This window comes from Apodemus sylvaticus, chromosome 1 (assembly GCF_947179515.1).
Source record: "Apodemus sylvaticus chromosome 1, mApoSyl1.1, whole genome shotgun sequence".
NCBI lineage: Eukaryota > Metazoa > Chordata > Mammalia > Rodentia > Muridae > Apodemus > Apodemus sylvaticus.
The window spans coordinates 203,237,426-203,256,349 of NC_067472.1; the positions used below are offsets into that span (position 1 = coordinate 203,237,426).

At 38.5% G+C, this 18,924-nt stretch overlaps 1 protein-coding gene across 6 annotated transcripts in view; it reads left to right on the forward strand.

Moving 5' to 3' along the window:
* LOC127676075 (zinc finger protein basonuclin-2-like) overlaps positions 1 to 18,924 on the forward strand; it is a 577,904-nt gene that overhangs the window by 119,287 nt on the left and 439,693 nt on the right. Inside the window, exon 6 of one of the 6 annotated variants that reach the window (XM_052172028.1) lies at positions 1,591 to 1,802. The exons of 3 other annotated variants lie outside the window; for them this stretch is intronic. In XM_052172028.1, coding sequence (XP_052027988.1) covers positions 1,591 to 1,764 — 174 coding nt within the window. In that variant the 3' untranslated portion in view covers positions 1,765 to 1,802. Of the gene's footprint in view, positions 1 to 1,590; positions 1,803 to 12,713; positions 12,805 to 18,924 lie in introns of those variants that run through there. 2 more of the 6 variants (XM_052172030.1, XM_052172044.1) reach the window with 2 other exon arrangements.

The window sequence follows — 18,924 nt, forward strand, 5'->3', positions numbered from 1 at the left end:
TTATTTGGGAATTAGATATCCAGAGAGATTAATGTCCTTCAAAGTCATGACAGAGGAGCATAGCTGCAGGAAGGTAGGACAACCAACAGGAAGCAGAGAGCTGGTGGCTCTCATCTTAGGCAGCAAACACGAAGCACAGAGAGTACACTGCAAATGGCACCTGCCTTCTGTGACCTTAAATTCTAATCAATGACAAACCTCCTATGAGGAAGCCAAGCCATTCCAACCACCCAAAAGTTGTCACAAAGATGGTGTCATATATTGTGATGCCTGCAGTTACACGGCCATCCCATTCAAAGCTTCAAAATAAAACTTTGCCTCTGTCCCCAAACCCCTGCAAAAAAATCACCAATTCAAGGAACCTTGGAAGTCATTGCTGTGATTCACCAGTCATTATGGCAGCATATCAGTTCTGAAATGTTACATTGCTTTAGTAGTTTCCCCATTCTTTGCAATATATATGAAATTTTAACTAGGTTAAGTTAGTTGCAAAGAACTTAGAGTCTCCATTTCAGACATAGACTTCATATCACAGTTTCATATCTTCTTGTAGTTACTGCTACTTTCCTGATTTTTTTGGATATCAATTTTTTATTGATTTCAATTTTTTAAAGTATGTGAAATGACAAGACAATCTTTTTTTTGGCCTTGTGGTGTTACAGAAATCTATCATACATATCATGATTGACAACTGTGTAGATATATTTGGATAGAATAACAATATCGTTGTGACCATAACCAAAAGAGGTCAGATGACATAAAGACATCAGTAAATACTGCTGGTAAGTCACCTGTTATGATAAAAAAACATGAATGGCCACAGTGGGAAACCACAGATACTCATACTACAGAAGTACAGATTTCATCTGATGCTCCTCAGGTGGAAGGTAGTACAAGTTAAGAGAACTTTTAATTAGTTATCAGAGGGAGCGAACAATAATATCATTCCTTGATTTCATAAATGTGTAAATATCAGAACAGCATTTTAGCATATCATGGTATTAAAGCATTGGAAAATATTTTAAACAACCCTTAAATTATGTAACTATATGTATATATACATAGGTAAGCATACAGACACACATACATACATACATACATGTATGTATGACAAGGAAATTCTTTTTTAAAACCCTGTAAGAATTCCAGAATATTACCTGCTATATTTCTATCCTTTTCTTCCCATGGTCCATAAGTCATGTAGAATAACTTAGATATGAAATTATTTTTAAAAAAGTTCACTTAGAAACAATTATTTGATTTAAAAATGCACTAAACTTACTACAAGATTAAACCATGTGCCAGCAAGCTGTGCTATCCTTGTACAAAAACAATGATGTTTGAGAGATGATCTTGCCAAATGCCTAGCATCTGGTATAAATATTAATTTGCATGGGATCCACTACAACACATATGTGAGAATCTTAACCTGCAATATTATTCAAATTCAGATATAGTGTTAACTCAAGTAATTCTTTGTGTAGATTCTTTGTTCATAAAATATACTGAAATACTAGTCTTATCTGTAATGGGGTGAATCTATCATCTGAGAATGTTTGTACAATGACATTTTTATGTTTCCTTTACCAGGGGAAAATGAAACAACTTCAACATATATCTTTTCACAATGGAAATTTCCTCATGACTGAAGAAGTTGCTGGTCATTTTATTTCAATGTTCCCTTCTATCTCCCTCTTAACCATAGCAGAAGAGATTATTACGAGAAACAACTTCAGTTTTATATTTAACCATATTGTTACATAGTTTCACTCACTATATTTATTTTATGTGTGTATTACACATTCTTATCTATTAATATTAATAAATGGTATTAAATTATGTTATTGCTTGGACTCCAATTTGTCTGATTCATGATTCTCCATAGTCTTTGGAAAATGGCATTTTCAGTATTCTCCTTCACCTCTGTTATTTAGGCACCTGTATTCCTGTGACAGATCCATGTTAGTATTTGTTTCTTCCAAAGTTCCAAAAATGGGCATTCTATGTACTGCTCAATAAATGAAAGGTAGGGATTTATCTGCGCAAATTCTTCCATATTGTCACTCTAAAATACTCCCCATGGCTAAGTGTCAACTATTTAGTTGTACAATAAAATCAGACTCACTCCTGTGCATTGGAGCAACACTTTTTAAAAAAATAATAATATTCCTATTTCTGTGAAATGGTACTCTAGAAAATTGTTTACATTAGGAAAAATAGCTCATTATTTGAGGGCTCAAGATATCATCAAACAGCACTTGTGATGTCAGGAGGTTGTAACTAGTGAAATCCTTCACCTAGTTGAGAAGCAGAGGATGATGAATATTCATATTCAGTAAGCTTCTTCCTTTTATACATTCGAAGAACCATGAAAGGAATTGTAGAACCCAGTTACACTGTTAGTTTGTCCATATCAGTTACTTAAGCAGAGACATTAATACATTATATATATCCTGAGTTTTGCAAGCAAATGGATGAAATTAGAAAATATCATCTTGAGTGAGGTAACTCAGACACAAAATGACACACATGGTACGTAATCAGTAATAAGTAGATATTAACAAAAAAGACAAAGAAATACAGAATACCAAGGATACAGTCCACAGAACTCAAGAAGTTAAACAAGCTGAAGGTGAGGATGGCTCAGTACCACCAGAGTAAGAAGAAAGCAATCACAAAAGGGTAGGGAAAGAACTGGGAGGGAAAGTGGACAGATGGGAGCTTGGGTGGGGGAGGGGATCCTGGTCTGTTATTGGGTGACAGAAAAGGACTGAAGCCCTGAGGGCCAGCAGAAAGAATGGTTACAGGCAACCTCAGGAAGTAGGATGTTGTGGGGGGAGCTTGCAGAATGTACCAGAGACATGGGAGGTGAGAGGCTTTCAGGACTCAAAGGGCAGGACCTCAGATGAAATCCCTACAGTAGAGAGAGGAAACTTATAGAGCCTGCCTCCAGCAAGAAGACAGGGCATCAAGTGAGGGATAGGGTTGCCATCCCACAGACAAACTCTGACCCACAATTGTTCCTGTCTGAAAGAACTGCAGGGATGGACATGAAGAGGAGACTGAGGAAAAGAAGGACCAGGGACAGGCCCAAAGTGGGATCCAGCTCAGGTGGAGGCCCCAAGGCCTGACACTCTCCTGAGGCTATGGAGATTTAAGAATAAGGGTGCCATCATGACTGGCCTCCAAAAGACCCAATAAGCAGCTGAAAGAGTCAGATGCAGATATTTGCACCCAACCAATGGACAGAAGCTGCTGACTCCCATGGCTGAATTAGAGGAAAGTTAGAAGAATGAGAACAGGAGGGCGACCCAGTAGGAGAAAAAGCACTCTCAATTAACTTGGACCCCGAGGTCTCTCAAAACACTAAACCACCAACCAACCAGGCAACATACACCAGCTGATATGAGGCTCCCCACACATATACAGCAGAGGACAGCTAGGTCTGGTTTCAGTCAGAGAAAGTGTTCCTAACCCTCAAGAGACTGGCTGCCTCAGGGGATTTAGAGATCTGGTGGGATGGAACGGGGGTGTGGTGAGGGTGTTAGGCACATCCTTGTGGAGACTGGGGTTGGGGGGGAGGAGGTATGTGAAGTGGAACAGTCAGAGTGCAGATGATGAGAATAAAATCTGGAGTACAAAAATAGATAGATATTCTATCTATTTTCTTAGGAACCACCAGACTGATTTCCAGAGTGGTTGTAGCAGCTTGCAACCCCACCAGCAGTGGAGGAGTGTTCCTCTTTCTCCACATCCTTGCCAACACCTGTTGTCTCCTGAGTTTTTAATCTTAGCCATTCTGACTGGTGTGAGGTGAAATCTCAGGCTTGTTTTGATTTACATTTCCCTAATGACTAATGATGTTGAACATTTCTTAAGGTGCTTCTCAGCCATTCAAAGTTCTTCATGTAAAAATTCTTTGTTAAGCTCTGTACCCCATTTTAATAGGGTTATTTGGCTCTCTGGAGTCTAGCTTCTTGAGTTCTTTGTATATATTGGATATTAGTCCTCTGGGCTCAAAGTCAGGGCTTGAGCAGAGAAACAGGAACAAAGAAATGCATTACCTTGCCACCAGAGAAACCTCAGAGGGAGGACCCAGCTGTAGTTTTCCTCCTCCCAAGTGCAAAATGTGTAAAGTGTAAACAGGAAATAAACCTGCAGTTTTAATTGAATCATCTTCCTGCCCCCCAGTGTCCAGAGATAGACAAGTGTAGACACAATCCTGGCTTTTCTATTGCCGACCTGCTTGTTCAACATAAGGAATGGGGTGAATCAAGAAGGGACCAGCTTCCTTTCCTTATAGCTCTAGGGTAGTACTTGGAGTCATTCATTCCCACAGCTGCCAGTGTCCCCAAAACTAATTCACTAATTGGTCAGAGGCGTTGATCACTCCTCAGCCTGACTTAAGACTAAGAAACACCATCTATCTGTTGATTATGTGGCATACATATACTATTTATATAAATATATCTCTATGTAAAAAAAAAAGTCAGGCATTGTTCTAATCAGCCTTTATATGTGACGTTGTTTTTCTTCATAGCTTTTACTATTTTGATTCCTCTGTTTTTACTTCCCTTTAAGCATCTTAAAAAATGCTCAACTTCATTAGTCATTAGGGAAATGCAAATCAAAACAACCCTGAGATTTCATCTTACACCAGTCAGAATGGCTAAGATTAAAAATTCAGGAGACAGCAGGTGTTGGAGAGGGTGTGGAGAAAGAGGAACACTCCTCCACTGCTGGTGGAGTTGCAAATTGGTACAACCACTCTGGAAATCAGTCTGGCGGTTCCTCCGAAAACTGGGCACCTCACTTCCAGAAGATCCTGCTATACCACTCCTGGGCATATACCCAGAGGATTCCCCACCATGTAATAAGGATACATGCTCTACTATGTTCATAGCAGCCCTATTTATAATTGCCAGATGCTGGAAAGAACCCAGGTATCCCTCAACAGAAGAGTGGATGCAAAAAAATGTGGTATATCTACACAATGGAGTACTATTCAGCCATTAGAAGCAATGAATTCATGAAATTCTTAGGCAAATGGATGGAGCTAGGAAACATCATACTAAGTGAGGTAACCCAGACTCAAAAGGTGAATCATGGTATGTACTCACTAATAAGTGGTTATTAACCTAGAAAACTGGAATACCCAAAACATAATCCACACATCAAATGAGGTACAAGAAGAAAAGTGGAGTGGCCCCTGGTTCTGGAAAGACTCAGTGAAACAGTATTCGGCAAAACCAGAACGGGGAAGTGGGAAGGGGTGGGTGGGAGGACAGGGGAAGAGAAGGGGACTTAAGTGACTTTCGGAGAGTGGGGGGCTAGAAAAGGGGAAATCATTTGAAATGCAAATAAATTATATCAAATAAAAAAAAACACCATCCATCTGTTGATTATGTGGCACATATATACTATTTATATAAATATTTCTCTATGTAAAAAAAAGTCAGGCATTGTTCTAATCAGCCTTTATATGTGACATTGTTGTTTTTCTTCATAGCTTTTACTATTTTGATTCCTCTGCACATGTAATATTTGAGTATTACGTGTCTACTTGATGTTCTGTATGCTTTTAATACTTTCACAGGTATCTCTTATTTTGGGGAATCTGTTTTCTGACAAATCATATACAAACAGTTAATTCATTGTATTCAATAGAGTCAGTAAACACTAAGACTAATCTAAGGTCCCTAGGTTTTAGTCTTGAGAGTCCCTCCTCTCAGGTCTCTGATACATTCTAGAGGTTCCCCTGAACTTCCAACTTCCCAAGGTTGCCTGTTTGCATTCTTTTTGCTGGCAATCAGCATCTCATTTCCTCTTTCCTGGTTCCCCTCCCTGAAAGTCACACAAGCCTTCTTCCCTCCTCCTGTTCACCAATCAAACCCCTCCTGCTTCCCTGTCCTGGTATCCCCTACACTGCTGCATTGAGCTTTGCCAGGACCAGGGGCCACTCATTCTTTCTTCTTGGACATCATTTGATATGTGAATTGTGTCTTGGGTATTCCAAGCTTCTGGGCTATATCCATTTATCAGTGAGTGCATACCATGTGGGTTCTTTGGTGACTGGGTTACCTCACTTAGGGTGATATTTTCCAGTTCCATCTTTTTGCCTAAGAATTTCATGAATTCATTGTTTTAATAGCTGAGTTGTATTCCATAGTGTAATTAGACCACATTTTCTGTATCCATAGTTCCATTGAGGGACATCTATGTTCTTTCCAGATTCTGTCTATTACAAATGAGGCTGCTACGAACATAGTGGGACATGTGTCCTTATTACATGCTGGTGAATCCTCAGGGTATATGCCAAGTAGTGGTAGCCTTCTCAACAAATGGTGCTGGTTCAACTGGAGGTCAGCATGCAGAAGAATGCAAATTGATCCATTCTTATCCCCTTGTACTAAGCTTAAGTCAAGTGAATCAAGAGCCCCCACATAAAACCAGACAGACGGAAACTAATAGAAAAGAAACTGGGGAAGAGCCTTGAGCACATGGGCACAGGGGAAAATTTCCTGAACAGAACACTTATAGCTTATTCTGTAAGATGAAGAATTGACAAATAGGAATTCATAAATGTACAGTTTCTGTAAGGCAAAGGACAGTGTCAATTGCACAAAATGGCAACCAACAAATTGGGAAAACATCTTTAACAACCTTACATTCAACAGAGGACTAATATCCAATATATACAAAGAAATCAAGAAGTTAGACTCCAGAGAGCCAAATATCCCAATTAAAAAGTAGGATACAAAGTTAAACAAAGAATTCTTACCTGAGGAATATCAAAAGGCTGAGAAGGACCTAAAGAAATGTTCAACATCCTTAGTCATCAGGGAAATTCAAATCAAAACAACCCTGAGATTTCCCGTCACCCCAGTCAGAATGGCTAAGATCAAAAACTCAGGAGACAGCAGGTGCTGGGGAGGATGTGGAGAAAGGAACACTCCACCATTGCTGGTGGGATTGCAAGCTGGTACAATCACTCTGGAAATCAGTCTGGTGGTTCCTCAGAAAACAGGGCATAATTCCTCCTCTCCTTGAACAGGTATTATTACTGATGTCTATCTATCTATCTATCTATCTATCTATCTATCTATCTATCTATCTCTCTATTTACCTATATATATATCATCTATCATGTCACACATATTTTTATGAAAATATGCTATTTAATAAAAATTCCTATGTTTCAATGATGGTTAAAAGATTACAATTTTAAAGCCTATATATAGGTAAATAGAGATAGATAGATATATCATCTATAAAGTCACAAATATTTTTTATAAAATATGTTATTTAATAAAAATTCCTATGTTTCAATTGATGGTTAAAAGAATACAATTTTAAAGCCAAATGACTTAAGGACATGAAATGCACTTGTCACTCTGTCAGTTATAGATGAGCCTTTGAATCTTGACATCACAATGGTCTGTCACCCTGGCTACTAAATAATCCTCAGACTTCAGTGGTTGGCTTACCAACTGCAGTCTTCAGTTTGGTGTTTAGTGCCAAGAAGGAAAGTGATCATTTCACATCCATTGATTGGTTCTCGATTCCAGGCTGCACTGTAAGATATGTATATAATAACTAATTTGATTCTTATGATAGTCTAATGGAATCAGGAAGTGTTCTATCTTGATTCTCCAGATCTAGAAAACTAGCTTTTAACTTGGCAGTGTCTTCATGGAAAGTTACACAGTAGCAATATTCAGTACCAGTTCCCTAAAGAAACAAAGTTATTAAGGAGTGCTATGCTTTTTGTTTCCAGGAGAATGCTTTCTATAAGTCTTCAAAAATTACCTACCATGAACATAAGACAGTAGTATTTTCTAGACTATCAAATTTGTTTTTACCCATTAAAACACAAACTTTTCTTGTAAACTGGTCAAACTTCAACCTAAAATTTATGAATGCTTCAGTTTTCCCCAAATTGTTATTTTTTTCCTAAATACATTGTGTTTTTTAAAAAGTTTAAAAGATTTAATGTTAATTCATAAAAAGGAATCATCTTCCACATATGTTCATTTACTTTTAATATTTAATATCATGAAACTGAATTGGTATTATTTTTGTAAAATTTCTTTACATTATTGTTTGATATATGTGATAACCATTGACTGCTGTTCCTCCCGACTCCTCTAATCTCACGGCTCACAAATGCTTTCTACATAAAAGCTGGTGTCTATGTACATATTCTTTGAACAATATGTCATATGTTTTGAACAGTTTGATATTCACATAATATGTTTTAATATTTAAATTATATGAGCAGGGTAGAGTAATGAATTACCGAAAGAGTAGCTCTCAGTATATATATGGTTGTGAAAATATGTGATTCCTTACAAAGATGTATGGCTCAAATTTAAAGCCACTAAGTGTAAGGGAAAGAAATGCATGTGCCTTTTTGTCCGTTGTCATGGCCCTTAGAATACTGACATCACAATGGTTCATCCTGACTGCTACAGAATCCTCGGACTTCAGTAGCTTGACTACCAACCTTAGGCACCAGTTTGCTATTCAGGACTAGAAAGGCAAAATTCGAGTTTATTCAAAGGTTCTCCCTTCCAGGCCTCACCAAAAAGGTATTTTTTTTTTATAAGTAATTTGTTTCTCATGATAGCCTAATCATATCAGGAAGTGTTCTCTCTGTATTCCTCTAGATCATATGAACTAACTCTCATCTCTGTAGTGGTTTCTTGAAAAGGTAGACATTCAAGCCATATTCGGTACCAATCTTCTGTAGAAACAACATTATTATATGAAGGGAGGTATGCTTTAAGCATACAGGAGAACAATTTCTGTAAATCTTACCAAAAAAAAGTGTCCAGGTTATGCTTGAGTATTGTTTTATATGCAACCCAATTGTTTTAACCACCATGACTACAAATATTTTTAAAAAGAATTGGTCATTCTTTTTTGTAGACCCTAAACCTAAGAACTCCCTGGTTTTCTTCAAATTGTTATAGTTACAACACATATTGTGTTCTTTGGAATATATTTCTGAATATTTGAACATTAATTCTAATTAGACAGGAACTACTTTCCAGACATGTTAATTTCCTTTCAGTATGTCCATCACAAAATTTAGTTGCTGTTATTTTGTAACATATCTTTACATTAGTGTTTGAAGTATGCAATGACAACCATTGGCTGCTGTTCCTCGTGACTTTGAATCTCATGGGTCTTATAGGCTTTCCACATAAATGCTGGTGTCTCTCTACATATTCTTTGAAAGACGTCATATGTTTTGGCGAGAATTATAGTCACTAAATATATAATTTTAATATTTGTATTGTATGAGCAGGGTAGAGAAAAGAAACCACCAAAAAGTAGCCACTTCACTATTATAGGGAAGGAGGTTATTATGAATTAGATAAAAATGTTCAGAGGCATCTAAAAATGTTTACAGCCGATTGAAGCATGATTTTACGACTGATGTCTAAGAGAGAACAGACAATATCAAGGTAGAATATTGGACATACCTGGGGGAGTGAGAGAAACATTCCCTTCATAAAGCAAAGGGTGCTTCTATAACATTTTGGGAGTTATCTTAGTGTATAAGGTGATGGAGATGTTTGGGAAGGAATGGAAATCTAAGGAAAATGAATAGCGATTACTTTTACTTCCTGTTCACATTAAATAAGGGCAAGGGTGGCTATTGGCTCCAGAAGCTTGCTGCAGCAGGGGCGCTGAGACGCCGCGTGAGCCCAGTGACAGTGAGCTTTGAGTGACAGTGATGTTGATGTTCTATTTAGGCCAGAGTTACTGATATAGCATGCTCAAGTTCTGGAGAACCAAACTCCACAAATCACTAATATAGTTGCCATAAGCTAAAATATACTAAATAGTTACACAAAGGCACAGGTGACAAGAAAGACTCATTGCTCACAAGCTCTGTTGCTGTGATCTCTTAGACAACTTACCTTTATTTGGTCAAGAGAGATTCCGAGGGAGCAGCGGGATGAAGTTTTCCACAGACTGACTGGAACGACCAGAGAAGATAGAGATTCTAAGCTGAATGAAGTAAGTGGCATGCCTGTTGCTTTCTGTTGAGTGCCTCTCCCCTCTGCATTGTGAGAGCACTATGCATCTACCTCCATCTGGGACATGGCTTTCTAGATAGATGTACCAGGCTAAAAGACTGGCCACCACACTGGTCCTGCAGTTGGCATTCCAGGACCCTTACCGATTTTATCCAGAGATATCTGAAAGAGAGAACATGATTGGACAGCTGTTAGGGTCCCACACATTTTGTTTGAAGTCCAGGAAAATGTGTGGATGCCACAGTTATTTATCATTAACTAACACACAAGTCTGGTTTCTTGGCGGCTCAGGGCAACTTCTCAAGAGTACAGTAGAGAAAATGGCTAAACAATTGTAAACAACCATTTTGCAGTATGTGTGTCTACATGTGCCTCTCTGTCATGGGAGTTTTCTCCAATTGTGTGTGATACATGAGTATGTACAGAGATGAGGGTCTTCATGAGTGAGATATTATGCTTGTAGATGTGAGGATTCATACATGTGTACTTAGTTCTCTGTGGGCCTTCTCTGCCTCTATGCATACAACACAATGAATAAATCAAAGACTTTGTTCTCAGGGGCTCTATTGCTGCCCGGAGAGCCTGTTACCAAGGCTCAAAGGGTATCTGAGCAAGAGAGAAATGTGGGAAGGCGGGGCTACACTTGTCAGGCAGGAAGGTCAATTGTATTTGGAAGAGGGATGGAAGCTTCTCTGGATTCCTCTATGTAGGAAACCATGAGATTGTCCATCAGTTTAATCATCCATACACCGAAGAAGCTGCATAACATACTGTTTTGCAGGTGTGTATTGTTGTAAGCAGAGGTGAAAACAGGGCTTTTCACAGAGCAGCTTACAGCATAAATAAAACATAGATTTCTGGATAGGTCAAAGCTGTAAGCATTTTGATGGAATAGCTCATTTCAACTTACTTCAAGTTGTACAACAATCTACCTACCCATTTGGTTCTCACTGTTTACAGCTCTGTTCCCTATCTTCTGCTTCCATCAGTATCTTTTCATACTCCTGCATCTGCTTTTGTCCCTTCTGTCTGTCTTGTGCCCTGGTCAACCCCAGTATTTTTGACCTGACTATTGGCTGTCGGATATTGGTAATTAGCAATCAGCAGTAAGGTAGTGCCAGAATATCTATTGGATTGCCACCAGGCAATGACATTCACATTTTGAGCAGCTGTAGATCAGCAAAATTTAAAAACTAAAACACAGTGATGGTTCAGAAATGACAGCATCAAACTCCTGCCATCACTTAGCTCTTTGTCACTACAGATTTAACAATTGAAAATACAGAGATGCACCTTCATATACAGTAAGGAATGTCACCTGAACAGTGGGTGAATATGTGCACACAGCATGCAAATATGGAGGTCAGAAGACAATTTCAGATGTTTTATGTTACCTTCCACTTTCATAGCTGTGAGCCAGCTTATGAGGTACTAGAAACTAAAGTTGGAGTTGCCAGGGTACTTTTCTATCCTTGCTGTAACATGTACAGAGCATCCCATCTCATATGGCATGGCCTGAACTCAGATGGTTTGTTTACTCCCACATCTTTTGTGTCACCATTACAGTAGCATATTTTGTAGTCAGGATTTTAAAAATATTTTTAGCATTTTTGTTTTTTGAGCATAAGTGTTTTGTATGAATGTGTGTGCACACTATGTATGTCTATCAGCTATAGACGTCAGAAGGTCATTTCCGAGACCCTTGGAAATGCAGGAAGTTAGAGGCAGTTGTGGGCCATCCTATGCGAGCTGGAGACCAAACCTAGGTCGTCTAGACAAACAGCCAATGCTCTTAATCACTGAGCCAAGCTCCCAACCTGACACTATTTTCTTTCTGTATCAATTGAAAGATACGTGAGGCATAAGAAATCTTATTTTCATTTAAACAGAATATCTGTTCTTTCTTGCGTTGGACCTTACAGATTAAAAAAATGGGTATATGGGTTGCCTAAAATGAGGAGTCATGATAACATCCTTAGGAGAATATGATATTCAGCTATACTACGGTTGCTCTTTTTACTCTGTGTTATATATCACTGACTGATTTTAGTGAATTGTTCACTCCGTAAAGATTTGCTAATTTTTGCCGATTAGGAGAAACAGAAATAATAATACATTAAGATGTGTTTGAAAGATATTTATTATGAATTGGAAAATGATTTCAGGATACCATTATCATCAAATTATTCTTGGCTCCAAAATGATGAATGCAACAATTTCCTTCCCTTGATGCCATGGTTTATGGTTTTTCTAATGTAAGAAAACGTAACTATCTTGACTAAGTGTAGGATCCAGAATCTCAGCTGCCAATCAGGAAGCAACTACTTCATAAGCACTATATCTTGCTTATGATTAGAGTGATTGACTTCAGGGCTGAGACTGTTGGGAGCATATTTACATAGCATGTATTCCACTTTTTTTTGAGGTTCTTAAACAAATTCTTTTCAGTAGCTGAAAAAGTCAGTTTCCTGTGGGTTGACAGGAATTACATAGAAGCAAGCAATTTCATTCTCCTCAAATGTAGCAATAATTGTAATCTGTAATTCATAAAACAAACAGTGCAATTATAAAACCGTGCAGGTGACATGCATGCATTAATGTGCAGTGGGGATGGGGAGGACATGAGTATCTCCAACTTTCCTTACTGCTGTTCTTTTCTAGGTCTTTAGGTTAAAGGGCTGAGTCAGGAGACTTCATCTGGAATGCTGAAATCAAAGGTGAACTTCCTGGTTGTGCAGGTGCAGGCTGGCTCGGGACAGCTTGACTGAACTCATTATTGTTTCCCATTGCTCCTTGCTGCCAGGCCTTCATGTCTGGTGACTGGTACCCAGAAGTGGGCGGGGTTTGTTGGAGCAGAGAGCTTTGCTGGAGGGGTGCCGGGCATCTGCACCATGGAGCCCCCAGGGCTCAGCATCATGATGAAGCTGGCCTCGACTTGGGGAACCAGTCCTGATCCCGGATACTGGAAGACATTCTGCTGCATCTGAGGACAGGGCCAGGTGAATGGCTTCAGTCTCCAGCTTGCCCTGCCTGAAGAACAGGCATTTCAGCTGCTCTCCAAGGCAGCCAAGTTCTCCTCCTCCACAGCCGCCCCGCCCTGCTCGCTGCCCTGCCCCCCACATATTCCACCTTTAGGGAGCAAATTGAATGAGATTAGTCATGCCCATAAAGAGGGGAACCACTTTTTATTAACAGACTTTCAGTAACACATTTGTAATATAGGCTTTTTCAGACACAACTTCCAGGCTATAAAACAGGGAGGGAGTGGAAGAGAGAGAGGAGGAAGTAGGAATTCTACACTCTGGAACAGGATGCAGGCAGGGAAACATAGTTTATTATTTATACTTATTAACATATTATTTAAACTATTGACAAGAATATTTATCTGGAGTCCATTTGATCTAACGTGGTGGATACATGTCAACTCCCTCAAGTATAAATGAAGTATTTAGTAGAATAATGTTCAAATTTATATTTAGAAGACATCCTTAAAAATTTAAAACTTAGAAATTTTGGCAGTAATAATATGTATTTATAAATGTGTATATATGTATGTTTGTATATTAATTGCTATGTAGCCCTACATATTAATTCACTCTGTAGATTAGGCTGGCCTCCATCTAAGTGATTTGCCTGACTCTGCCTCCAGTTCCAGGATTAAAAGTATCTACCACTAATCCAAGCCACTAGCATCAATATTTTAAAAGCCTGAAGAACCAGGTCTACATTAATAGCCTATTAGAACTCCATTCATTCCTGTTAAAATTGTGAACTTTAGAAGTTTTCATCTAACAATAGCATAGGAGAGGAAATCAGAAACATTATTACCTTTAGTTGCTTTCTTACACTTTTATAATTTTCATTTACAAATCGTAAATCAATGTTTAGAACACTAATTATTTAAGCTTTTACTTCCTTAGAAATTCTAAGGAAGTGTACTTACACGTCTTAAGCAGGTTTATAGACCCTCACAATTTACTTTAGCTTGAAACAGTTTCAATTCATTTACCAGGAATCCCAGATGTTGGTTAACTGAGAGTAGTGATTGCAAAGCAGTATTTTTAAATAAATTAAGAGTAAAAAGTTTACATAGAACTTGTTTTGTGAGATTGTCTCTTTAGGAGGGAAGTAGGTCAACAAGGTACACTGTGTTTCTCTTTCTCAACAAGAGGCCTACAAGTTTTAGAAAACTGTAGCCTGGGGCCCCAGTTAAATGAATTAGAAAGGCAGCTAGCTATTGTCTTGGTAAATAAGCTTAGGTGTCTGCCCTGTTAAAGCTACAGTTAGTAAATCCACATCCTCAAAACTCTGAAAAGAATAACTTGTAGCAGAAGTATAAACCAAATTGTCTCTGTTTCCACTAAAATTGCAAAGACTTGCAGGCTACCTAGATATTTGTCCTGGCTTCCATGGTCAACAAGATGGCTTCCTTGGCCAGTCTTTGGCTGTCCTACAGGAAAGCATTAAGTCTTCTGTTGCTGCTCAAGATAGCATGGGCTTTCAGCAGCCAGAAGCAGAAGGTTTGAGAGATGTTCCTGTAGAGAATGTACTTGGGAAAACTGACATTATTTGACAAGGCAGAGTGTCCACAGCCTGAACAGAGCCCTGCTGGAGGGAGAGGCATGGGCACAGTTCTGTCTAGCGTTAACCACGATCCAGTTGCAGTGTTTATCATGCCCATATGTCAATTAAATCACTGAATAGTTTGAGGATCATTTATTAAGTAAGCCTGATTTTAAATAAACTTTCCTTGGTTTTAGTTATTAAAGATAACAGGAAGCTAAATAAACTTTGTCACCCATAGGAATGCAGTAACTCTTTTCAAATTAGTGGCATTCATAAGAGTAGGAGCTGACAGTTCTATTCCTGTTAAATTTGAGCCTTACAATTTTGAGTTGAGGATTTAAACTGAAGATCTTTTGGCATCAAAATAAAATGTTTAACCATAAATATACTGCATAGGGATTCTGGGAAATAGTCTTGATACTTTATACAGTGCAACTTTATAGAATATCAGTTTCTTGGACACTGCAGTTTACCCAAATAGCTACATCTCAGTAAATTGAGCAAACAAAGCATACAGACAGCACACACCCAAGAGATTCTCCACCATCCCACAAGGACACTTGCACAACTATGTTCATAGCAACTTTAATTATAATAGCCAGAAACTGGAAATATACGATATGTCCTGCCTACAAAATGTGCAGGGACAATAATAGCAACTGAGGGAATTGCCAACCAGTGATTGGCACAAATTGGGACCCTGCTCATGGGCAAGAACCAGTCCCTGAAAGTATTAATGATACTCTCTTATGCTTTCAGAGAGGAAGTAACTGTAACTGTCCTCTGAGGGGTTCCACTTATTACCCAATGGAAATAGAAACAGACTCATTCCCAAATATTAGACAAAATTTGGGGAGTTTTATTGCAAAGCTAGGAGAAGGATTGAGGGATCCAATAAGGTCAGGGATTCCAATGGAAGACCAACAGTGTTAAGTATCTTAGATCCTTGGTGTCTGGCAAGGAGTAAACCACCCACCATTGGGAACACATGAGCTGGCCCTAGGCCCCATACATATATGTAGCAGATGAGCAGCTTGGTCTTCATGGAGGTCCTCCAACAACTTGAGAAGGGTCTTTCCCTGAGCCTGTTGCCTGTCTGCCTCTGGATGCCATGCTCCTAAATGGACCACCTTTTCTGGCCTCAGTGTAAGAATATGTGCCCAGTCCCTCAGTGATTTGAAGGGCAGGGGGTTGTTTCTTGGAAACTTCTAGTTGGAGGTAACACACAGAGGTCGACTGGGCAGAGGACTTGAATGAAGGTGCACTATGGAAGAGAGGAAGGGCTGATATTGGGATATAAAATAAATAAATGTGTTTTTTTCTTTTGAAAAAGAAAGCCGGCTGTGCATACCCTGATGAGGAAACCGTAAACAGCATCTTTCACCAGGCTCTGCATCAGCTCCTGCTTCTAGGTTTCTGCAATGAGTTCATGTCCTGGTTGCATTCAATATGGGCTATAGTGAGGATGTGTAAGTTAAATGAACTCTTTCCTCCCTCCCCTCCCAAAACTTAAGAAATGAAGAAAATAGTTGGATTATTCATTTCTAATCCACCTTTCAGGAACTATTCATTATTTCCTTTTGTGATATGCTTAATGACAAGACCAATGGACTGCACAAGCTAAATCATTGATGTTTTCAAAATATTGCACTTGTTCTGTGTTGTCTCCTTGTGATTGTCAGATGTGTGAGTGTATTTGGATGTCTGTATGGTAGAATATGTGAGTTTGTGGGGTGGGTATGTACATGTGTGTTTCTGTGTGTGTATGATTGCTGTGTTTTTTTTTATAGATATTGATTTAGACTTGAGGGGTTTGTAGATTGTACAGCTTACTTTGACTGAGTGAGCTGCAGGTAACCTGTTCTACATTAAAATACTTTACCATGTCCTGGTTGTCAAACATCACATGTTAAATGATATACTATATTCTCATTTGTGTCAAGCTCTATTGTTTTATGCAATGGTAAAGAGTGTAGAGACATCGTGGGAAAATAAGTGAGCTCATTCCAGGATGGACATTTTCCTCCACAGATTGCTGCAGCAGCACTGTGACTCTGAGTATGCATTACTGAATACTAGGTGTCCAGGTGTTTCACACTATAACTTACCCAGTCTCCTTGTTTAGAAAAGCTTCTATTTTATTTAACAGGAACTATCATTTACCTCTGAGCAACACATTTTGAGGACTGACATAGCTGTTTTCAAGGATAGAAATATTTCTATTCATACCACTTTATCAATCTATAATAACATCCTCAATTTTAATTGTCCTTGAAACTCAAAGATGTTTAGCTATGAAATATAATTTACCCAGTTTCTGGAGATCAGATAAGAAATGGTTAGTATATTGTCACTTTGACAGAATTCAAGTGCCCAATATAATAAATGATAAAATATGGAAGAAGTCAAGGGATAGTGATGGTATTTACCCTAGTGTTGTCATTCCCTAATCTGTTGTTTAGATCCACAAATTGATCCCAGCCATACTCTAGCTCTGGTAGAATTATGCAAGCAAATTGGGGTCATACTGATGCGAATGTATTTCATCAAGGAAATACCCAGGAAAAACAAAAAGGTAAGAAAATGAAGGAAGAGAGGGCAAAGGACCATGGGCTAGAGGGCAGGGCAGGCAGGCTTGTCATTTTAACTCTAAGTGCACAAGAATGTCCACTTGAGAAAGTTTTATAAATAAGGTTCCTTCCTAAGATGTTTCATTTGTTCACTTCACTGTGATTGAGACTCTAAAACTTTAGCAACTTTAATTATTGACTATCAGCATATACATTAAAATAAGTTATTTTCAATAAAATGAATAAAAATAATTTTATTAACATTTTGAGTCTCTTTTCCTCCACATCCCTTTTTGGAGATAAATACTTTAAAAATTATAACTTTAGACATGTTTTCTAAATGTCTACATTTACCCCAGCAATATACCCCAGCAAGGAGATTTACCTTCCTTTATATCATGCAGTCAGCCTCAATATAGCACTTACATTAGTTAGATCATTTTATTATGGATACTTTTGTGTTCTGATTTGGAAGTTGCACAGAACCATTGTGCATGAGGAATATCTGTAGAATACTGTCCAATTCTTTATTCTCTGTTTTCCATAGATTATGGGAAATTTTCATCAGATTATAAGCATAACTGAACCACCATGAGTACTTACCATACAATCTGGGAACTACTTCTGTGTTCATATTCCAGCACTGAGAAGAGGAGCTTTATCAACCAGTTGTATCTGTGACCATTTCTACCATATATGAGATATCCATGAAGTTCATCAATCAACATAAGATTTAACACAGCAGAGTTCATGCACAAAGTAAAATTATTAATATAGTGAGAGGAATACCAAGAAATAATTAAGAAAATCAAATAAAATACACCCACATTTCTCTACTCTAACACAAAAGTGGATATGTATGTTGGATCTTTATGCAGATCTAAAGAAAATGTAATCATAAAGTTTTCAGAAGATAGGAAGATATTAGAATATATACTATTAAGTGAAATCAAACAATCCCAGGAAGAAAGAAAGAAAGAAAGAAAGAAAGAAAGAAAGAAAGAAAGAAAGAAAGAAAGAAAGAGAGAGAGAGAGAGAGTGTGTGTGTGTGTGAGAGAGAGAGAGAGAGAGAGAGAGAGAGAGAGACACTTGATCTCTCATTTGCAGAACTTGGACAATAATACCTGTATATACATGAACATATGTAAATGTTAGTACAATTAACATGTAGACAGAGAACAAGAAAGTCTAAACTTTAGATCACAAGGAAGATCTTATCAAATGTTATAGACAGTTATGAAAGAACATATAAACCTTACTTATTTTTCTAGGTATAACTCAGTCACAGTGTTTTTACTTACGGTGTCTCATATGTGAGGGAAATATATTCAAAAGTGAAAGTGTATGATCCCCTTCCAGAATGGACCAGAGCCCTGAGCATGGGCATTGAATTCCAAAGCCAGTCCCACAACACACAGAGGAAGCTCCACTCCCAGGGGCACTAACAAGCCCAGGCTTATAGAATCAGAAGTGGGGAGGATACAACATCTGCCCCAACACTAGAAGTACCTGAGACAAGTGGGACCCATGCACCCAGGAACTCCTCCTGACCAGTGGCCCAGGTTCCTTCAGGTCTGGGCCAGTGCTCTGAGGAGACCTTGACTGCAAACATGGCAGAAAGTATCACACCACACAGAGGAAGCTCCACTCCCAGGTGCTCTAACATACCCAGGATTGCAGGATCACAGGATCAGAGAATCACAGAATCGCAGGAGCTTGGTCAGACCAGGATATCT